The sequence below is a fragment of the Panthera uncia genome, chromosome X (assembly GCF_023721935.1).
Source record: "Panthera uncia isolate 11264 chromosome X, Puncia_PCG_1.0, whole genome shotgun sequence".
In the NCBI taxonomy this organism is placed as follows: Eukaryota; Metazoa; Chordata; class Mammalia; order Carnivora; family Felidae; genus Panthera; species Panthera uncia.
In genome coordinates this window covers 94,626,915-94,650,698 of record NC_064817.1, presented here as the reverse complement: position 1 = coordinate 94,650,698, position 23,784 = coordinate 94,626,915, and the positions used below count along the sequence as shown (strand labels likewise).

At 39.2% G+C, this 23,784-nt stretch overlaps 1 protein-coding gene across 2 annotated transcripts; it reads right to left on the bottom strand.

Annotated features, from left to right (window-relative positions):
• Positions 1-4,391: 4,391 nt before the first annotated feature.
• Positions 4,392-21,885, bottom strand: MCTS1 (MCTS1 re-initiation and release factor). Of its 2 annotated transcripts, XM_049644799.1 has the most exons (8): positions 21,662-21,885; positions 20,320-20,472; positions 19,674-19,771; positions 15,862-15,995; positions 13,365-13,432; positions 12,090-12,379; positions 10,900-10,961; positions 4,392-8,775 (listed from the first exon to the last, which is right to left on the bottom strand). In XM_049644799.1, the coding sequence occupies exons 1-6, from the start codon at positions 21,670-21,672 to the stop codon at positions 12,298-12,300; spliced, it is 546 nt and encodes a 181-aa protein (XP_049500756.1). In that variant the 5' UTR covers positions 21,673-21,885; the 3' UTR covers positions 4,392-8,775; positions 10,900-10,961; positions 12,090-12,297. The 2 variants fall into 2 exon arrangements, with proteins under 2 accessions (XP_049500756.1, XP_049500755.1); XM_049644798.1 differs by having other exon boundaries at positions 10,900-12,379.
• Between the last annotated feature and the right edge of the window lie 1,899 nt (positions 21,886-23,784).

Sequence of the window (23,784 nt, the reverse complement as noted above, 5' to 3'; positions counted from 1 at the left end):
GAGAGAGGAGGTAGAGAGAATCCCAAGAGGAGGTAGGTAGAATCCCAAGAAGACTCCATGCTGTCAGCATTGAGCCCAACACAGGGCTCAATCCCATGAACCATGAGATCATGACCTGAACCTAAATCAAGAGTTAGACACTTAACCAACTGAGCCACGCAGGCACCCTAATTGGGCCTTCTTTTTTTTTTTTTTTTAATTTTAACGTTTATTTATTTTTGAGACAGAGAGAGACAGAGCATGAATGGGGGAGGGTCAGAGAGAGGGAGACACAGAATCTGAAACAGGCTCCAGGCTCTGAGCGGTCAGCACAGAGCCCGACGCGGGGCTCAAACTCACAGGCCGTGAGATCATGACCTGAGCCGAAGTCGGACGCTTAACCGACTGAGCCACCCAGGCGCATTTGGGCCTTCTTAAAACAGGGCACACCTGGGGCGCCTGGGTGGCTCAGTCGGCTAAGCATCCGACTTCGGCTCAGGTCACGATCTCACAGTTCGTGGGTTCGAGCCCCGCGTCGGGCTCTGTGCTGACAGCTCGGAGCCTGGAGCCTGTTTCGGATTCTGTGTCTCCCTCTCTCTCTGACCCTCCCCCGTTCATGCTCTATCTCTCTCTGTCTCAAAAATAAATAAACGGTAAAAAAAAAAAAATTAAAAAAACAGGGCACACCTGTATTAGGAAGGTTACCAAAATCACAGAGTCTAGTGATGAGGTACCACTAATTTCCCCTCAATTTTTTAAGAATAATGTGTTCCTGGGGCACCTGGGTGGCTCAGTCGGTTAAGCTTCTGACTTAGGCTCAGGTCATGATCTCACGGTTTGAGTTTGAGCCCCGCATCAGGCTGTGTCTGCGCTGTCAGCAAAGAGCCTGGAGCCTGCTTCACATTGTGTCTCCCTCTCTCTCTGGCCCTACCCCCCCCAAATAAACATTAAAAAAAAAAGAATACTGTGTTCCTTTTAGTGCTGGCTGACTTGTATTGATGAATTCGATGCAGGATCTGAGTGGTGTCATGAAGAGCTTTATGTTTGTAAGTTTAGCTTTTTTTTTTTTTTTGGCATACAAAGAAATTCAGAAATGTTTGCCAACCTCTCCACAAAAGAGTCCCCCAAAGTTTAATTAAAAATCACTGAAGGGGATGGGGCGCCTGGGTAGCTCAGTCGGTTAAGCATCCAACTTTGGCTCAGGTCATGATCGCGCGGTCTGTGGGTTCAAGCCCCGCGTCGGGCTCTGTGCTGACAGCTCAGAGCCTGGAGCCTGCTTCAGATTCTGTGTCTCCCTCTCTCTCTCTGCCCCTCCCCTGCTCATGCTCTGTCTCTCTCTGTTTCTCAATAATAAATATTTAAAAAAATTTTTTTAAATCACTCAAGGGGCTCCTGGGTGATTCAACCGGTTAAGTGTCCAACTCTTGATTTCAGCTCAGGTGATGATCTCATGGTGGTGAGATTGAGCCCTACATTGGGCTCCATGCTGGGTTCTGCACTGGGCGTGGAGCCTTTTTTTTTTTTTTTTAATTTACATTCAAGTTAGTTAGCATATAGTGCAACAATGATTTCAGGAGTGGATTCCTTAATGCCCCTTACCCATTTAGCCCATCCCCCCTCCCACACCCCCTCCAGTAACCCTCTGTTTGTTCTCCATATTTATGAGTCTCTTATGTTTTGTCTTCCTCCTTGTTTTTATATTATTTTTGCTTCCCTTCCCTTATGTTCCTCTGTTTTGTATCTTAAAGTCCTCATATGAGTGAAGTCATATGATACTTGTCTTTCTCTAATTTTACTCCAGTTCCATCCATGTAGTTGCAAATGGCAAGCTTTCATTCTTTTTCATTGCTGAGTAATACTCCAGTGTGTGTGTGTGTGTGTGTGTGTGTGTGTGTGTGTGTGTGTGTGTATACACCACATCTTCTTTATCCATTCATCCATTGATGGAAATTTGGGCTCTTTCCATACTTTGGCTATTGTTGATAGTGTTGCTATAAACATTGGGGTGCATGTGCCCCTTCAAAACAGCATACCTGTATCCCTTGGATAAATACCTAGTAGTGCAATTGCTGGGTTATAGGGTAGTTCTATGTTTAATTTTTTGAGGAACCTCCATACTGTTTTCCAGAGTGGCTGTACCAGTTTGCATTCCCACCAACAATGCAAAAGAGATCTTCTTTCTCCGCATCCTTGCCAACATCTGTCGTTGCCTGAGTTGTTAATGTTAGCCATTGTGACAGGTGTGCAGTGGTATCTCATTGTGGTTTTGATTTGTATTTCCCTGATGATGAGTGATGTGGAGCATTTTTTCATGTGTCAGTTGGCCATCTGGATGTCTTCTTTGGAGAAGTGTCTATTCATGTCTTTTGCCCCTTTCTTCACTGGATTATTTGTTTTTTGGGTGTTGAGTTGGATAAGTTCTCTATTGATTTTGGATACTAACCCTTTATCTGATATGTCATTTGCAAATATCTTCTCCCATTCCATCGGTTGCCTTTTAGTTTTGCTGATTGTTTCCTTCCTGTGCAGAAGATTTTATTTTGATGAGGTCCCAGTAGTTCACTTTTGCTTTTGTTTCCCTTGCCTCTGGAAACTTGTTGAGTAAGAAGTTGCTGTGGCCAAGGTCAAAGAGGTTTTTGCTTGCTTTCTCCTGGAGGATTTTGATGGCTTCCTGTCTTACATTTAGGTCTTTCATCCATTTTGAAGTCTGGAGCCTGCTTTAGATTCTCTCTCTCCCTCTCCCTGTGCCCCTCCCCCCCCCTCAAAAAATAAAAAATTATCACTCAATAATTCCAATATCATCAAGGATAAAATTAAGTATTTAAAGGATAATGGGGGAAATGACTTGTTTAGTAAGTACGAAATGATGGTATAAATCTGAAGTTTCTACCATAATTTTAATATTTAATGGGTTTTGAGAGACAGACTCAGGGGGAGGGGTAGAGAGAAAGGGGGACAGAAGATCCAAAGCGGACTCTGTCCTGATGGCAGAGAGCCTGAAGCGGGGCTCAAACTCACCGCTCAAACTCACGAACCGCGAGATCATGACCTGAAGTTGATCGCTTAACCAACTGAGCCACCTAGACGCCCCTACTATAATTTTATTTTTTTGAGGGGGAAAGGGGTAAGAAAGAGGGAGAGAGAGAATCCCAAGCAGGCTCCAGGCTCCACATTATCAGGGTGGAGCCGACACGGGGCTCAAACCCATGAATGGTGAGATCATAACCTGAGCCTAAGTTGGAAGCTTACAGACTTTAAAACTACCATAATTTTTTTTTAAAAAAAGAGAAATCTACCTTTGGGGCGCCTGGCTGGCTCAGTCAGAGAAACGTGCGACTCTTGATTTTGGGGTCATGAGTTTGAGCCCCAGGTTGGGTGTGAAGGTTACTTAAATAAACTTTAAAAAAAGATAAATCCACCTTTATTAGTGAGACATCTGTACAACATAATGTTCCTTGCATAAACAGAGTGTCTATCACCTCATCACTAGGCCTGGTATTTTGTGGAAAGCAAAAGAGGCCCAAAGTCATATAATTCATACAAAGAGTCAATCACTTCATGTAAGCTCTGCATGAGCAATAAAACAAGCTATAGTTCATTATTAGAATATGGTGGTCCTTTTGCCATCAAAGTCCTCAATTTGATAAATACTCATAATTCTCATTTCTTTCATAGTTTTCACTAATTCCATGCAAGAATGGCCATATTTGATTATGCTGTTGCTTTGGCAATTTGGCAAAAGCTTTGACAGGAAGAACAGACCTAAAAAGAAGACTCAGATTTTCAACAGATGCATGGATGGATGGGAGTGATGGAGGAAGGATGCCCTTAATGGGATGGGCTTGCCTTTTTCTTTAAAAACAACATGAATGCTTTGATCTAGTGAGTGACTGATAAGAGACATCCAGGGGCGCCTGGATGGCTCAGTCAGTTAAGCATCTGACTTTGGCTCAGGTCATGATCTCACAGTTTGTGGGTTTGAGCCCTGTGTCAGTACTGTGCTGACAGCTCAGAGCCTGGAGCCTGCTTCGGATTCTATGTCTCCCTCTCTGCCCCTCCCCCACTCTCTCTCTCTCTCTCAAAAATAAAAATATATATGAAAAAAAGACATCCACATAGGTACTAAGTGTTGGATAAACAGGGATGTTCTAATAGTCAAAACAGAACCCCCATACCATCTGAGAGGAAAGGGGAAAAACTGGTCGTAGCTTGATGGAGGAGTGAATACTGGCACCGGGAATCTTCCTTTCTGTACTTACCACTCTAAGGCACTCGAATCTAGAGGGAACTTCCAGGGAATACTGCCTATTCTCCAGTCCAGTGCCATCCAATAGAAATATGTGAGCCACGTGAGTTGTTTTAAATTTTCTAGTAGCCACATTAAAAAAGTAAAGACATGGGTGAAATTACTTTTAGTATTTTATTTTACCCAGTGTATCCAAAATGTTGTCATTTCAACATGTAACCAGAAAATAAATTAATGTGCTAGTTTACATTTTTTATTAAGTCTGAAATCCAGTATGTATTTTATAGTTATAGCACATTTCTAACCAATTCCAGAAGTATAAGCCCCCCACCCCCCACCCCAAGGCTAGTACATGAATGGGAGAAAACTTGAAGGTTCTTCCCAAAGTCCTATTTGTTTCTCTGGTTGTCTTGAATGCTATGTCAATTGCAACCTGACTTTTAGCAGGCCCCAGGCCATTTCCTTGCATGGACCTTCCTTCTGAAAATTAAATCACTGGATCTAGAGCAATATATAGATTAGACCCCTCAGCTTTTTTTCCTTAGATTACAACTGAACCAAACTGCTCCTGTCATTAATTTTCATATTCACTAATCCTTTCCCCTATTTACCTTCTGAATATATGGATAGTCATAAAGCAGCTGCTGGCCCTGCCTTTGCACATTATAATCTCCCCCACGTGACTAACCCTCCCCATTATATCCTTTTCTAAAAAGATCCGCAAAGGCTCCTAAATGGCCTAACCTTTAAATGGTCACAAATCACATGGCTTGAAGGTGACTAATAGAAAAAGTTCAGTCCTCAGGACTGAGTCCACAATTTCAGAGGGTTCTCCCCCACATACCCCGCTGATGAGGGGGAAAGAGAAATTCCCTCAGAAGCACAGATAAGACACTGTGTAAGCAACCCATTCTTCTCACCTTCAAATCCTACCCATATTTTCCCCACTGTGGAACAGAGGCCAGGCCAATTTACACTCCTCTCCAATAACCCATAAACAAAGATGGGGATACGACTGTGGGCTGAGGTTAACATTTTATGAAACGTGAGGGGAGACTTTCTGCAAGACAGGGTTTGCAGTGAGGCAGTCGTAGGTTCAAATCCCAATTCTGTCATTTATTAGTTATGTATCTTCAGGTGCCTTAGTTTCCTCATTTGTAAAATGAGAATTCAAATCTACCTCACAGAATCATCATAAAGATTAAGCAAGATACTGCAAGTAGAGCTTGTGCATATAGTAGGCACCAGGGAATGTTATTTACCTTTCCCTCTTAGCCATTTGAACAAATTAACTAGCACTTCACACAGCTAAATATGGATCAATCCTTTTTATTAAATACCTAGATGGTAAAATATTAAAATGTTGATGTGAATAATAGCTGGTATTGAATATTCAAATTCTAAGGGAACTCCTTAATTAAGTTTTAAGATAACATCTGTACATCTAATCTGTGCCATGCAATAAAACAGCTCTTCCTCAAACAGCTTTTTTTATAAAGTCAACATGTTTTCAGGAGAAATTCAGAAGTTGCTTTTAAGAACATTAACTGAGAGTGAGTTCCCCTTTCACAGCAAATTAGACATTAGAGCCAAAACTGCCCAAATCAGTATGGTTCCTATCTCTTCAGACTTTAATCAAGATGTTTCTCTTTATATTGGCAAAAACCACTGCTTAAGTGGGACTCCTGCATCCCCAGTAAATGTAACTGGGCATTTGGTAGTTGGGAGAAAATTGGGTTTGACAACACCCAGAAGCTCATGAGGCCATGTGCCTTCTTCTCTCAGACTTCCGCATTTGGGGGCAAGAAAGGGGAGTTACTTTGTCGACTTCTTTCAAAACATTTTACAAAATATTAAATTTGTACCTTGTAAATCACAACATAAAATAAGTACAGGGCTAAGTATCCACATTTTACTAGATTTTAGACCTACTATTTTTAAAACAGAATAAAGCACTGCCATTGACAAATATTTTCTAATCCTGGGCTTTTTGAAAGCTATTTAGGAGAAATTAATTTGATGAGTTAGAGACAGCCATTATCCCACTAAATGAAACTGTTTCTACTCTATATTCACATACATTTCAGGCTGAACTTTCTGAAATCTAAAATGCTTACACAAGCAAACTTCAGAAAGATCTTAGTCATGCAAAAGCATACTTTTTCCTAATCCTAGATAAACCAACTCTCTAAGAAACCTTCCAGAGCCTACAGGGCAAAAAGGACTCTCCTCCCATCCTCCTCATCCTGTCCAACCTAGTCCAGATGTTTAAATGAACAGTGAAGTTTGGCTTTACAAAGTGAATTCTGAATGGGGCAGCTTTTGACCTGATGAAAACAGTACCCAGACCAAGAAGTGCATACAAAATCAGATCATGAGAAACTAAAAATTATTAAGACATCAGTGTGTAGAAACAGACATTTCAAGCCCTGATAGAAAGTGCACAGCTCCTTTTAAAAGTTGTCTCAAATTTAAGCTCAATCACAGGTAGTATCAATCCAACATGCAGTTTCATCACAAAATCATCTCACTGGTTTGCAAATTTCCAAGCCTGGGGGGGCTTTATCATGCATCAGCCTAGGACAACCCCAGCATTTGGCGACAAAGACAGAAAGTCTCCTTTTGAAATAGAAAAGTGGAAAGAATAAAAACGGATTGCCCGACCTCAAAAGTCTCCCCAGTATGGCTTTCCCTGAGGCAAAAAGGGAACTGAATTTGATTTGTTTTCAAGGAGTATGTTTGGAGAAATGGAACTTCCTCCAAGCAAGCGCTTACATGATTTATTGCTTAAAACGGTCTTTTGCTCATATGCTTGTGACAGTCAGAAGAAATTACTTATTTCATCATAGGAGATTAAATGAAAGTTCATAGTTATCACTCACAATCAAGTCCTGTGATAAAACATTAAAATTAGAAGGAAAGAAAATTAATCTTTGTAACTTTTCAATTTAGAGTTATTTCTTCCTATGACAGAGTTCTGGGAACACTTACAATGAACCTGAAGGGAGTGAATGATTATACCCCAAAAGTCCCCTCTATTACATATTGGCTGAAATTAAAGTACTTTAAAATTGAAGAATGGAACAAGAAGAGCAATAAAAAATATGATGTAGAAATCGTGATTTGTTTTACTTTTAAAATGAAATTTTAAAATGTATAGGATAACCCATTTAATTAGAGTGAGGCATGTCATTCTTTAACAACTGGGTTTTTTTGTTTGTTTGTTTGTTTGTTTTTACATTTATTTATTTTTGATAGAGACAGGGCACAAGTCGGGGAGGGGCAGAGAGAATGAGACAGAATCTGAAGCAGGCTCCAGGCTCTGAGCTGTCAGCACAGCGCCTGATGTGGGGCTTGAACTCACAAACCATGAGATCATGACCTGAGCTGAAGTCAGACGCTTAACCGACTGAGCCACCCAGGCGCCCCAACAACTGGGGTTTTAATTAGAAAAAAAATTTTTTAATTTTAGAGAGTGCACACACGTGAGTGGGGAAGGGGAAGAGAGAGAGAGAGAGAGAGGGGGAGGCGGGGGGTGGGGGGGGAGAGAGAGAGACAAAAAATCTTAAGCAGGCTCCATGCTCAGCACAGAGCCCAACGTAGGGCTCAATCACATGACCCTGGGACCATGACCTGAGCCAAAATCAAGAGTCAGACGCCCAACTGACTAAGCCACCCAGGCACCCCTTAATTAGAAATTATTTCACTAATTAATCTTTTATTTCTCAAAGTATTCAAGGATAAAATTTGGTGTCCTTTCATTTTTCACTCCAAGAGGCAAATATTAATAGTACTAATTAGTTTGGATGTTTTCATCTATTTTTCCTCCCCATGACCTGTTCTAATGAACATGATATTACCAGGAGAATTCCAGCAAATCATCTCCTGTATATTTATCCATACATAAATTATATTCTCCAAGAGGCCAACCTTTTAAACCAATCAACCAATCAACCCAACCAACCTACCTGTCTAATAGTGTCAATATAGATTTAAAAACTGGTTCTCAATCACAGTCATTCATTCCTGTTCTGATGGAGTTCCAGTCCTTTACAAGTACTTAATTAGTTTTAATATAATATGAAACAAAGTAGTGTTATAGTTCATTATAGGTAGTCATTCTTTTACCTGCTACAAAAAGCATAATAAAGTATACATACAAAAGTATAAAAACATAATGCAAAATATACATTTACACGCATCAGTCTCCATGTTGAAAGACAGGATTTCTTTAGGAACTGTTGCTGAGAGACTGAGATATTAAGAATACAATTATATTTAATCTAAATACAATTAACAACATACTAAACACAAGTGTTCTGAAGGGCTTTCCAAATATATTTCAGTGGCCTAATTCTTACAGGTTATAGCTTGAGTAAGCTTCTGATTGCTTGAGGCCTCAGAAGTGATGGTTATAGTGACACAGGATGCATGCATTTTCATTTTTTTCCTTTCATTATAAATCAGGTTTAGTGGATACTCCTTTAGAAATTGGAACATTTTGAGTCTCCTGAAGAGCCTTGAGAGACATATTCTCAAAATTAAGGAACCTAGATAAACAAAGTTAAAAATATTTACTATATTTTGTTTGGGTATACATTCATTTCATATTCCCATTAATATATAATTGCTACATGATTAATATTCTCACAACAAAAAAGTGAAATATTTTACTGTAATGAAACACATCTGCAAATTGAGTCATTTGCCATTCTTTTATCTTCTGAAGCACTATGCTTAGAAATACTGTATCCTCAGTAGCTGATTTGTATGCAGAGGAGGAACTTGGCTAGATATAATCATTATTTGACAAATGCCATATGACCTTCTGTTTGGGGACTATCAAATCTCAAATTGGAAATGTTCATGACTACCCCTGGGATAAATCCAGCTGCCTGTTTTGGGTCCAGAACATTCACACACAAAAAAAAAAGAACAAGAAAAGGAAAAATCCAGCTGCCAACAAAACACCACCAAACAACTCTAATAGTCTGCTAGAAGAGGGCTGAACAGGCCTTTATATTATTGCACAATGGGACAACCTTTGAGTTGGAATGCTCAATCCTTGCAACTCCAAGACATCTGGATTTTTTTAACCTTCTCACATTGGATACAATCTAAGCAATATTTTTATATTTAGCTCATGTGTAATTTGCAAATTTTAGTGACTGAAATTGGAAAAGTATTAGTAACTTCCCAGTGGCTTTATAAATTGGTATTGGGCTGTAACCATTACCCAGGTTTTCTTAAATGTCAATTTACCCACTAGACTGGAAGCTCCTTAAGGGCAAGGGCCACCTGTGTATTATTCATCTTTGTGTCACGTCACCTAGAAGCTAGCAAATATTCAATAAATGTCCATTGAGCTGAACTGACCTTGGCTGACTAAGGATGTCATATACACAGAAATGGCAAGATTGTAGGCTGGCTTGACACAAAATTAATTTGGAAACTAAAAATGAACCGAAGACACATTGCCTGAGAGAAAACAGGCTCTCCCTGTATTTGTAATCTCAGGAATGTGGGTAAACTAAGTTTCCTTTAAACGCAGCACAAAGAGGCTGATATGCTAGTTTAACCTCTTTGAATTAGCTTTCCTGCGCGACCTTATGCTTACAAACTGATCAGGCTCCCAGTGTAGAGTGACACCCCTGATTAACACCATGACCTGAGGCCTCAGACCCAGGGGAAGGAGAAAACATACATATTTAGTCCACATCACCAAGGCAACACAGTCACTGTACCTCAGCATAGTAGGAAAAACAAGCACAGATGATGATGTTAAATATTTTTAAAGTGTTCCGTACACCCACTGTTAACAGTGGTTAGAAACAAGGATAAATTATTTCAGAAACCAGGCAATTAAAGGTTTTAACTTCTCTAATATGCGAGTGCTTTGTTTTCATTGCCAACACTCCATAGGCAATCTTGGTCAATTAACACTAACTTAGTACCAACAATAAAGGTTCAAAGTTCGGTTTTGACATCAGTGACTCAGATATTTTCTTCTTAAGAACACCAGGTGCTACAGGCCTCAAATAGGGCGTCTCATCCCTCAAATGGAAAGACATCTGACTTTGAAACCAGTAAGTCAGCATAACATGAGACCTGCTGAAGAAACAAACCCGGAAAGAGGATTTATAAATGGGCTACTGAGGAGACTATTTACACTTTTATACACCAGGAATAAATAGGAAAATGTAACAATACGGAAACTTGTAGGATATAACTGTCATAACAAAAGCAAATATTCTACAAAGAACTTCAAAAGGCTATAGAAAGTAAAATATCAGGGCACCTCTATGGGCTAGGAAAGATTTTGGCAGACATAAGCATTGTAATTAATGATGAAGCAAGAAAAATTCTCTAAGCCTTACCCCAGCCCAGATGAAATACTCCCCCAAATTTTCAACCTTCCTTTACTCTTATCCAAGTTCATCAAGAAACTTCCAGTTTCCTAATTGTTTACCCTAAGCAGACTTAGCACTATAGATGAACACATTTACATTCTAATGTGGGAATCTCCAAGTCTTACAAGTTTCATTTAGTGGGAGATGGTTTCTCAGTCTGAGGGTCAGACCCTGGATCTACAACCTTCACCTATGTTGTATCTTGGGAGGCCCAGCTGCAACAGCCAGCCAAATGGTCTCCCTCTTTTTACTATCCACCCTCACCTTTCTCACCAACTTCTAACTGTAACACAGGTCACCACAATCTTGTAAATGTCTGTATCCATCTGAAAAATAAAACCACATGTCACATATTTCTAAACAACCAAATGAAAATGGCTGAGACACTAGAACAGCGAGGTTATTAGGAAGAAATGCCTATTGTCACTATGTAAATTCATAACTGCTCCTTTAACTCCCAAAAGAGCTTACTGTTCTTACTGAAATAAGTCCATGGCCTTCATATGCCACTTAGGATAGGACATACACGCTCTTTGGGGGAATACAGTAAGGACCCAAATCTGGAAGTTCTGGGCATCTGTGTAGTATGAGTTTACCCAGCTTCAGGCCAGGGCGCTAAATAAATTGAACCTGAATCTCTTCAAGCCTATCTGTGTACAGGTCATACAGGGGACATAAAAACAAGTTAAATTACTTTACAGCGATACAATCAACAAAATCCAGAATGTGGGAGAAAACTCTGTAAGACAAAACAACCAGATTCCTTCAATAATTAATTTAAAGGGAAAATACAAAGGGAGACCTTCTAGATTAAGAGACTTAAATAAATAACAACTAAATGCAATATATGGACCTTGTCTGGTACCAATTTCAAGCAAACCAATGGTTAAAAAAATGAAAAAGAGAGGCAATCAAGTTCATTTGTCACATATTTAAACAAGATATTTGATCATATTAAGAAATAGTTCTTTTTTGGGGTGTGATAACGATATTTTAGGTGTAATGATGTTTTTAAAAAAATTTAGCTTTTAAAGATACATATTTAAGTTACTGTGGATAAAATGAGATATCTGGGATTTGCTTCAAAATAATCAGGGAGTGGGGTGGGGAAGGAGTAAATGAGATAAAGATGAAGTAAGATTTGCCATGAATTGAAGCTGGGTGGTGGATACAGAAAAGGTCCATTATACTACTATTCCCCACGTACTTTTATATATGCTTGGAATTTTCCATAATGAAAAGTTTAAAAATGACAACCAAACAAACAAAAAACACAAACAAAAGAGAAGAGGCATTTCTAGGGTAATAGGAGAAAATTCCCAGTCCAGCTTCCAGCCCCATTAAGTAGCCAGATTCTCTGGGAGGTCGGCAAGTTCATGTACCAAGTCCTGCCCTTCAATTTTACATTATTGGCATAAGAAAGGACATTAAGTTGTCTGAGTTTGATTACTTACCAGATACCTCTTAATGTCCAAGTTTGCTACCCAATTTTAACTGGACTTTAAGAAAAATTAAAATAATTTTTGAAGCTAACAGAATTTTAGCATCTGTTGAATTTATTCAGCATAACCACAGAGGTACTGTCTTCGTGCTGTCACACACAGACACAAACACAGATACAGCACAATATCCATATTTAGCCATGTGCATTCTTTCTGAGGCTCATTTATATGTCTTCATATGCCACAGCCCATCATTTAAATAATGGATATTTTCAATGCCAATTCCTTTGTTGACTTTCTCACTGTGGAAGGAGAAAAGCACATAAACATATTGTTATGAATTTTTATAGGCTTACTTATGGTAAATATAATTCTGAGTGCATTGCTATTTTGCAATTATTGAGCCCCATGCAGGGAATTTATTTATTACATTAACGTTATTGACTACATTAAATGACATTACTCTGCTGCAGTTCCTGTCTTAAAATGATTCTAGTGATCTAACTAGTGGGCCTTATAGAAACAAAGTAATTATGTCACCATACCAGGAGAACATCAGAGTGTTGTAATTGACTGTGCAACAAAATTAACAGGATTAATTTGGTCGTCAAATGAGTTCCAAGTTTTTCAATATATTGACTACATTTTGGTAAATATCTTTAATACTTCCTTAATAATCTATACTACTAGGTCAAAATAGAAGATAAATACCATGTGGTGCTGAACTGTGTCACGGTTTTAAAAATTAGTAGCACAACATTCTTCCCCCCAATTAAAAATTTAAGTCATACTGAATAAAAAGTTCCTGGGGCACCTGCGGGGCTCACTCAGTTAAGCATCTGACTCTTGATTTCGACTCAGGTCATGACCTCATGGTGTGAGATGAGGCAGCATCAGGCTCTGCGCTGGGCATGGAGCCTGCTTGGGATTCTCTCTCTCCCTCTCCTTCTGTCCCTACTCCTGCATTCACACGCAAGCGCGTGCGTGTATACCTTCTCTCGCAAACAAAAAAAAATTTTGTAAGTTCCTAAAATACCACACACATACATATAAAACAGCTGTGTTGGCACCCAGTTCTTTTCAGAGTGCTTAAGAAAGAATGCAATCCTGGAGACAAAATAGGTTTCGATGGCTTCTGAAGTGTCAGGAAAAATCAGAAACGAGGCTTCTGTGCTTAAGTATTTGTAAGATGTGAGATGAATGACAGCAAATTTCACCTGTAATTCTGATGCTTCCTGCATAGGTTACCCTTTCTCAAAAGCCAAGGGGGCCTAATGTGAGACTTACATATCTTCTGCAGACATCTTCATGACTCCAACACACAGAGCATGCTGTTTTCCTTCTGCCATGATTGCCTGAAAACACACAGCTAAGAAAACTATCAAAATGCCTTGGAGAGGGGGTATCAAACAATGATCACGTTACTAGTTAAGCCACTTTGAACCCATCTTGTATCCTCACCCAGACCATCAACTCAATTGAGGGCAGGGACCTAGCAGAGTCTGTGGGCACATTGTAAATATTCAATAAATGCTAAATGAGTGAATCTAATAATCATTCTTGGTTTTTAAGTTAAATGTTAATACCATAACCCAATGCCAACAAAACCAAAATAAGACCTGCAAAAAAGATAAAATTTCTTTCATGTAAATATTAAAAACTGTGAAATAAATAAACACGGTTTGTTCTAATGTTGTAATCAATGAATGGAGGTTTTATGTAATGGACACATTTTTTTTTAATTTTTTTTTAATGTTTATTTATTTTTGAGACAGAGAGAGACAGAGCATGAACGGGGGAGGGGCACAGAGAGAGGGAGACACAGAATCGGAAGCAGGCTCCAGGCTCTGAGCAGTCAGCACAGAGCCCGACGCGGGGCTCGAACTCACGGACCGCGAGATTGTGACCTGAGCTGAAGTCGGATGCTTAACCGACTGAGCCACCCAGGTGCCCCATGGACACATTAAAATAATATTTATACCCCCAGTCTATCTGTAAGAACCCAGTGTATGTTTCAACCTTTCTAGAACAACCAAAATGTTCCTGGTTATCATTTGAAGCATTTAGAATGTTACACATTGCAGTACATATTTTACAAAGCAAAATTCCTAGGGTACACAGTATCTCCCTGCACTAGTTTTGCAACTGTCTAAAAGTCTGTAATTATTTCAAAATAAAAATTACTTTAAAAGCAAAGGTTAGGCACTTGAAAATTCTTCCATTTAAGAGAATCTCCAGAACTATAAACCTACAACACTTAGAAAAGTCAGAAACATTAAAAAGAAAACCTGTCCTCACAGAATACTTTTCTCCATCTCATTTTCAATTCATAGACTCAGCGTTCCAAAAATATTTGAGCACCTATTATGTGACCAGTATCTCTGTCGACACAAGCTGTTCCTAAGGTACCAACATACACCTTACACAATCTACTCCTTAAACATAACTGCCACAACAGAGGACACTGGGCAGTGTCAGGAGACTAGACAGTCTCCTTCAAGTACAGGACACACTCTTAAACCCACTCCAATGGCCTTCCCACTCTACAGTGATTTCCCTATAGCTACCAAGTATTTTCTCAACCTGAGGCAAATGGCCCCTTTATCTATGACAAAAGAGAAGATCTCCTCCTCTCCAGACTAGTTGACAAAAACCTATTTGATCTAGAATATAGCTAAACACCACTGTAGAAATGAAAATTATGCAAAATTACTCAGTTACATCATGAGTTTTAAGGACTATCTGAAACTTTAACATTTCTCTTTGAGAAAATATGTTCTGAGGCCCAAACATCCAACTTAAAAATGATCTGTAATATAAAAGTTGGGGATTGTCAGTATTTCCCACTACCCACTTCTAACACTCTACCTGGTGCCTAAGCTATTTTCCCTTTTGAGTGCTTTTACTCCAGTGTATATGGATAAGCCAACTATAAAAGTAGCAAGCTGATGGGGGCGCCTGGGTGGCTCAATCAGTTAAACATCCCACTTTGGCTCAGGTCATGATCTTGCGGTTTGTGAGTTTGAGCCCCACGTCGGACTCTGTGCTGACAGCTCAGAGCCTGGAGCCTGCTTCAGATTCTGTGTCTCCCTCTCTCCCTGCCCCTCCCCTGCTAACGCTCTGTCTCTCTCTCTCTCAAAAATAAATAAACATTTAAAAAAAATTTTAAAGTAGCAAGCTGATGTCTAAAGAAGTGATCCAATCATATCATATATAGCCTCTCCATTAATAATCTAGAGTTTCAGGGGTGCGTGGTGGCTCAGTCAGTTAAGTGTCCAACCCTTGATTTCAGCTCAGGTCATGATCTCACAGTTCGTGGGTTTGAGCCCCGCATCGGGCTCTGTGCTAACAGCATGGGACCGGCTTGGAATTCTCTCTCTCCCTCTCTCCCTGCCCCTCCCCTACTTGTACACACACACACTCTCTCTCAAAACAAATAAATAAACATTTTAAAAAATAATCAAGTTTTATACTGTGTCCTGAGTCTGATAACATTGGGCAGTAACTGGGCCAGAATGCAGCTGGGACTTCTTATTACTTGTTCCCATTTAACTTCTAAGATGGGACATAGAAATGATGTTATTTCCCACACATTGAAACGCAACAAGAAAGGCTGAAATGATGTTTTTTCCCACATCTTGAAATGTAACAAGAAAGTCATGAGACAACAGTAGCGGTAACCTCCAGAAAAGTACACCTAATCTTCTCTTGGGTGATAGATCTTCCAGTAATGACAAAAATACTGTGAATACATTTTTCAGCAGTTATAGCCTGGGAAGGATACAACAACTGTATCTACTGCAGCAGGGTAAAGTTGAGCTCCAGGAGAAGTTAAGCCTGGACACATGATATTTGCTCCACTGAGAACAAATTTGATGGCTCCTTTATCAACCTGCTGGTGTGGCAGGATAAAAGGATCTAGAAGAAAAGAAATACATCACATAAATTAATGAGACTAATGACTCAACAGAAAAAGGCAAAGGACATGAGCAAATATTTCCCAAACTTACAGTATTCTGAAAAATGCAAAATAAAACTGAAACACCATCCTTCATTTATCAAGTTGATAAATATTTTTAACAAAAGTAATTCCCAGTGCTTGCAAGAGTTTAGGAAAACTGGCATTTTCATACACTGCTAGAAGGCTTATAATGGAGCACAACTTTTCTTTAGGACTACGTGGCAACATGTATCAACAGCCTTGAAAAGGTTCATACTCTTTGACTTGGTAATTCTCTTTCTAGGACTTTATCCTAAGAAAACATTAGAGATATACAATATATTTAGGCAGAAATATAATCATTGCAGCACTATTATTTACAATAAAAATAAACTGGAATCAACCTCAATGTCCAACAATGAAGAGATAAATTACTTAAGGTATGTCTATAGTACGTATATAATAGAACAATACTTTTGGAAAATCTGTATTACTCTGGGAAATGTTCATAATATAATGTTAAGAGGAAAAAGTAAAATAAAAAAAATACCAAAGAGATCAGTGGTTGCTAGGGAGTGAGAGGAGAAAAAGCAGGAAGGGACAAATAAGTGGAGCAGAGGACTCTTAGGACAATAAATTATACTATGATACTATCATATGACAGTATCATAGTGATACCGTAACAATGGATACATAACATTATGCATTTGGTAAAACCCACCGAATGTACAATGCAAAGAATGAACCCTAATGTAAACTATGGACTTTGGTTAATAATAATGAATCGATATTGGTTCATCAGTCTTAACAAATGCATGACACCAAAGAATAATAAGGGAAGGGTGGTAGGAAGTATATGGGAACTCTTTTTTCTGCTCCATTTTACAACTGTCCTAAAAAATAAAGTCAATTAATTAAAAGCTATTTAACGGAGAGCCCAATTTAAAAGGAAAAAATATTTTTAAAAAAGGAAAAAATATATAAACACACATACACAATATAGGAAATAATTGGATGGAAGTACACCAACATACTAACCATGGTTATCTCTAGGTCATAGGAATACAGGTGATCTTATTTCTGCACTTTCCAATTCTCTAGAATGAACACAAATTCCTTTTATAATCCCAAAAAATTTATTTGTGTGTGTGTGTGTGTGTGTGTGTGTGTGTGTGTGTGTCATAATCTAAGGATTAAAGGATCCCTGAAAGACTCAAAACAGGGGCGGGGGGGGGGGGGGGGGGGGGGGGGGCGGGGATTTTTTAGACCTCTCAGGGCTTTCTAGGAATATTAATAATTGGTAAAATTTATTCACTTTAATGTCTTACCACTAGCCCTCCCACTATTCAGAGAATAAGTATTTTTTCTACCAAGACTACATATTAATTTAAACATCTTATTGAAAAAAAGAAACCTGAAACAAACATAATTTGTTTTCTAGTTCTCCATCCTCGTTAATACCTGCCTTTTAATAATAATGATGATGATGATGATCTTGAGCATGATGATGATAATATACAGTAGCAGTGGACAGTTACTTAACAATTACTACATCATTACAATGGCTATCATATATTGAGCCATTACTGTGTTCCAGGCATTGCATGCACAAATCTCATTTAATCCTCACAATCCTGGGAGATATGATATACAATGTATCCATTTTTTAAAAAGATGAGGAAATATAGCTTAAGGAGTGCCTGGCTGGCTCAGTGGGTAGACCATGCAATTCTTGAACTTGGGGTTGTGAGTTCAAGCCCTGTGTCGGGTGTAAAGATTACTTAAAAATAAAAAAAAAAAATCTTTAAAAAAAAAAAGAAAGAAAAGGAAATAAGGTTTAAACAAGTGATGACCTGTTTAAGTGGCCTGGCAAAAGTGACACACACTGGAAATTGAACCCAGGTCTGCCTAACTCCAAGTATGCTTTTAACCACCATATTATCCTGCTTCTTGCACATCAATAACTTTAGGATGTTCTAAAAGGTCGGTTCCCAGCAAAATATTATTAAATAGGAACACCTTTCTCTTCCAACTTATTATGCAAATGCTTAACATACAGAAAAACCATTAAGAATAGTTTGATGAAGGGGTGCCTGGGTGGCTCAGTCAGTTGAGCGTCCAATTTCAGCTCAGGTCATGATCTTGCCCTTCAGAGTTTCAGCCCTGCGTTGGGCTCTGTGCTGACAGCTCAGAGCCTGGAGCCTGTTTCAGATTCTGTGTCTCCCTCTCTCTCTCTCTCTCTGCCCCTCCCCTGCCTGTGGTGTATGTGTGTGTCTCTCTCTCTCAAAAATAAACAAACATCAAACAATGAAAAACAAAGAATAGTTCAATGAATACTTGGACGCCACCCACTGAGATTGAATAATTGTTCATTAACGCTTTGCTCTGTTTGCTTTATCTCTATTTATGCACACACATTTTGTCCTCTACCATTTGAAATTTCAAACATAATGCTTCACCATAAATAAGCACATATCACCTAAAAATAGTCATTCTCCTACATAACCACAATACTATTATCATACCTAAAACTGTAACAATAGTCCCACAATATTGTCTTATAGCCAAACCATATTCAGAGTTCCCCCCAAGAGCCCTAAGAAAGTGTTTTTTATCTTTTTTGTGGGGGAAGGGGGAGGGCTTGAATTTTGCTTTTCAAACCAGGATCTAATCTAGATTCATGCAATACATTTGAGTACTTTGTCTCTGTCCTCTTTTAGTTGAGTAGGAATTAACGTCACCAGAATATTTTCATTTTAAACTTTTTCCACTGCATCAGGACTCAGTTTCTCTCCAATGTACTTTTTTAACCTGATGAAATCAATACTTAGTCAAGTAATTGTAAATAATTCTTTATAAATACTAAAATGATTGACCTCTTTTAAGATTTGCCTCACTGCTCCAGACCTCTGCTCCACCATGTAATTCAAAATTTATCTCATCTTACCAAAAACCAAACTCATTAAGTTACCACTACCACCTACACAGCCTTCCAGTCACTCCCCTTCTTTCTGCCTCTTGGCTAGAATGCCAGAAAGACACTGGTTCGAAAAGCAGAAATTTTAACTTCACAGTTGAAAACCTCTTGTGCACCAGGATTTTATCTCCTTTGAATTTTCTTTTGTAATGTACTCAATCTAACAATGTGCAAATGTAGGTATGTAACAAACATTATTTTGTTTCACAACAGCTGAACTTGCCACCCAACTAACAATAACTGGGACTACCGCAATTAGCCAATGCTTTCCCTTAGATAGAGTTAATCTCTATGAGGCATATCTAGATACGAATTTAAAAAAGGGAAGTGCTCACAGCACTTATCACAGTCTGTGAATAAACATTCATGTAATGATCTAATTGTCTATTCTTCCAACTAGACTGTGAGCTTCATAAGGACGGCGACCATGTCTGCCTTTGCTTCCCATCATATTCTCAGTACCTAGCTCAGTACCTGACATGTAGAAGTTCAAAACATACTTGCTGAATGAATGAGTGAATGTTCTTTCTTGGCCTTTCTGGACCGCATAATGAGAGAATTTGCATTTTAGTTTTATACCCCATATCACCTAGTATTAATAAATAAGTACCAGAAGTCACTTTCAACTCCCCTTATATCTTTCTATATCCCCAAATATGTATTTTCTAACAAGACTTACATTTGTGAAGTGACCTTAGGGTTGGATAAAAAGGCCCTTCTCTTTGTCTAAAAAACAGTAATTCTCCATTTACTGTAAGGATTTCTATATGTTCATGGCTGTAAGACAAATGTCACAAAGTACCAAGTTAGATATTTTCTTAGAAAAATGAATATACCAAACATCCTTTAAATAATAACAAATATGAAACATATATATACAAAGATACAGCAGCCTCTTTTTAATTTCATTAAATATCCAGGCAAAAAAAAAACATTATTTAAATTGTTTCATCTACCATACCAGTCCAGTAGAAAAAAAAAATTGACCTACTGTAATTTTATTTCACATTTTATTATTTTAATTTCATCATTAGATAATTCAATAAAACAAATATTTATAGTACAAACTGAAATAAATTAAATCCAAGTCTGAATAAAAACATTTAACTCTTTAATAAAACAAACAGTACACAAAGCCACATTTTTCACAAACATGAAGAAACACTTGACAATACGAATATTGTTTTAGAATTATTCTATTTATCTGCTCCTATAATTAATCTACCAATGGTTAATGTGACAATAATTCCATTTTTTATGAGTGCAATCTAATCATACAATATTAAGCTATTCTGAGCTGTGCATAGAGATAAATAAAGACTTACCATCGAACCATTTTGACAGGATCTTTCTTAGGCATGATTTGATTAAGCCATGGTTCAATACCTGGAAATTGCTCTATCAACTGGTTCTTAATACCCTTTATAACTGAGGTTTTCAACTGGATGCAGTTAGACACGTTTTCTTTTTCATCAAATCTGTCAAATGATTTTTGCAAGGAAAAAAAAAGGGATTTCTAAGCAAAAATATCAGAATAGCTAAAAATATTGTTTTAATTAGTCATCTATTCCCAAGTAAGTATTTAGATGTCTAAAATAATTATGAAATAAATTGTTTTAATATAATTTCCCTTTTATTCTGTCCAGCACAAAACCAGTGTCTTAATACAATATTAAACTGTCATGTATACACAATAAAGGGGAGGGGCAGGTGGGAGGATGTGAGGCATATTTCACACTATAATCTGTAATCAGCTACACAAATGCCCTTCCTGGAAAACCCTACTCAATTCTACCCAGGAAGAAACAGTTTCCCACCTATAACAAAACCTGTGTACAAAAAAACAAAAACAAAAACAGAAACAAAAAAAAGTAAAATAAAACAAAAAAACCCTCGAGCATTGAGATACAAAAGACCAACCCAAATAAAACCTAGGGAATTAGCCTCTGCTAGGCTATGTAATCTGCTGAGATTTTTTTTTTAAGTGATGACGATGACTTCTAAGATTTCTATTTATTTTTGCTCAAAATGTCATGCACAAAACCCACCTTCCTTTGCCCATGTTCCCCCTTTGCTTTTTGCGTCTACCAAATCTGGAAGGCAAACCCACTAAGTAGGTTCCCAAAGAATTTTTGTCTTCCTTATACTGAGTAGCCTATGGGGCAATCACGCTATTTTCAAGACAAGGTTAATCTGGCAGCTAGGCAATAGGCATGACAGGCCGCTTGCTTCCTGTCACCCAGACTCCTTCACTCCCATGACCCAGGAAGTCAAGCCTTCCCTTATTCAGTTCATAACTAATAAACATATGGCAGTGAGTGCAGGGCTCTCCTCTCAGCTAAAGAGGATATACCCTTAAATCACAGTACAAGGATGTGATTGGTAGAACCCTAGGGATGGCGATAGGACTGGGAGAGGAGGCAAAAGAAAAAGAGGAGTAAGGAAAAAGAAAACGAGGGTGGGAGGATCAAAACCCGACTGAAGATTAGGGATGGAAAGCTTAAATGTTGCAAGTTGCGAGTAAGAGCATAGTACTCTAGAAAACCTTAGTGAGTAAGGATGGCAGGGGCGGGGGAGAGAGAAAGAGGATCTTTGCTCTCGCCCTCTTCCCCACCCCCACCCCACCGACTTTGTGAGCAGCCAGTGGAGCCCACAGCATGTCCTTACTTCTTGAACATGATCCAAGGTGAAGGGGGCGACGATAGGGGAGGGCCCGGAATGGGGGAAAAATTGAATTAGCAAGGGTCCGGCAGGTCCCTTCACACGAGGAAGGCTGGCACTGGCAGTCAAGGGCTGTTGTCGTTATCCGGAAAGGGAGACAGACAGCCGCACTTTACGGTTCTCAGTGAAATGTGACTACTTCCGCTCCTCTGAACACGTCGGCATTTTTGCCGACCCTTTTGAGGCTACCGATTCCTCTCCAGAGAGGAGAGCTGGAAGGGCGGGACTAGAAAGGGAAGAAGAGATAGAGCAAACATTCTGGTTGCAGGAAGAGAAGAATGAAGGGGGCGGGGAAGTCAACCAAGGCAGCATTTATGGCAGTTGCGCCAGTTACGGGTTCCTCAAAGGGTCAAGAGTGTTCCGTGTTTGGTTGCTACCTGCTGTTAACCTAAGCAATTTCTTTAATGGGAACGATTTTTGTTCCCCGAAACAACCGAATGGACCGGTGCTTACGGACCACCGGGAACCCAGGCAAGCCTCACGGCATCTTGTTAATGTACTCATGGACTTGCCAGGTTTAGCAAACAAAAATACAGGACATCCAATTTTTGAATTTCAGGTAAACAGTGAAATGGTTTTGGTTTTTGTTTTTGTTTTTTTTTTTTTTTTACTTTGCACCTCATGCGTTTTTGGGACATACTTATATTTTTAAAATTTCTTTGTTATCTGAATTTAATTGGACGTCCTGTATTTTAATCTGGCAGCCACGCTCACCAGCCATAGTGAGGTGACCACATAGAATTATTCATTCGGTTGTTGTCCCCTGCCTCATCCCCATACCTATAAATTGGGCTATAACTCAAGGGAGGTAATTTCCTTGTCGATAAAATGGTCTCTAGGCAAGTAATAAAAGATTAATTTTTTTAATGTTTATTTTGAAAGAGAAAGCACGCATGTGCACATGTGCACATGAGCAGGGGAGGGGCAGGGAGAGGGAAAGAGAGAATCCCAGGCAGATTCTGCGCTGTGGTTACAGAGCCCGCAGGGACGGGGCTGGGGGGAGTGATTCAGTTCCAGGAACTCTGAGATCCTGACCTCAGCCCAAATTAAGAGTGGGACGCTTGGGGCGCTTGGGTGGCTCAGTCGGTTGAGCGTCTGCCTTCCTCTCAGGTCATGATCTCACGGCTCCTGAGTTTGAGCCCCGCATCGGGCTCGGTGCTGACAGCTTGGATCCTGGAGCCTGCTTCAGATTCTGTGTCTCCCTCTCTCTCTCTCTCTCTGTCCCTCCCCCACTGATGCTTGCGCTCTCTCTCTCTCTCTCTCAACAAATAATAAAACATTAATTTTTTTTTTTAAAGAGTGGGAGACTTAACTATGCAACCCAGGCACCCTCAGACTAATCTGATTGAAGAGATAATAGTTAGGGCCACCTGGGTGGCTCAGTCAGTTGAGCGACAAACTCTTGATTTCGGCTCAGGTCTTGATCTCGATTGGTGAGATGAGCCTTGAGCCCTGAGTGGAGCTCTGTGCTGACAGCTCCGGGTCTGCTTGGGATTCTCTCCCTCTCTCTCTGCTCCTCCCCTGCTTTCCATCTGTCTCTCTCTCTCTCTCTCCAAATGAATAAATAAACTTTATTTAAAAAGAGAGAGAGGTAACAGTTAAACACGTTTTACTAGTGTAACTTCAAAAAAAAAAAGTGAATCAGGGGATGCCTGGGTGGGTCAGTCAATTAAGCAGAGGTTAAGCAGACTGACTGGAGATCTCAGCTCAGGTCTTGATCTCAGGGTTGTAAGTGCAAGCCCCGTGTTGAGCTCCACATTGGGCATAAAGCCTACTTTTAAAAAAATAGCCAAGAAACTATAGAAACATACAAAACCTAACTAAACAGACACCACCCAGGTGGTGGAGTGGATTTGCACTCACATGTAAAACAAACAAACCAGTCTCCAGGGAGCAAATAGTATATATTGGGGAGATAGGCACTTAGAGCAATCACAACAAACGTATGTATTTGAATTGTACAACTAACTCACTTTTCCTGGATTCTATGGTAAGAACGATCTTCTAATTATAATTTAGCTTCTCATGAAGACCTGCCTGGCAAGAATTCACTATTTTCAAATCCTCAT

Excerpts from the sequence above, each read along its gene's own strand:
- MCTS1 (XM_049644798.1), bottom strand. Across the intron at positions 15,996-19,673 it reads CCTAAGGTCACTTCACAAAT|ATCCTTTTATCCTGCCACAC; the intron begins GTAAGTCTTGTT and ends CTTTTCTTCTAG. Across the intron at positions 12,380-13,364 it reads AAGATGTCTGCAGAAGATAT|TGAGAAAGTCAACAAAGGAA; the intron begins GTAAGTCTCACA and ends CTCCTTCCACAG.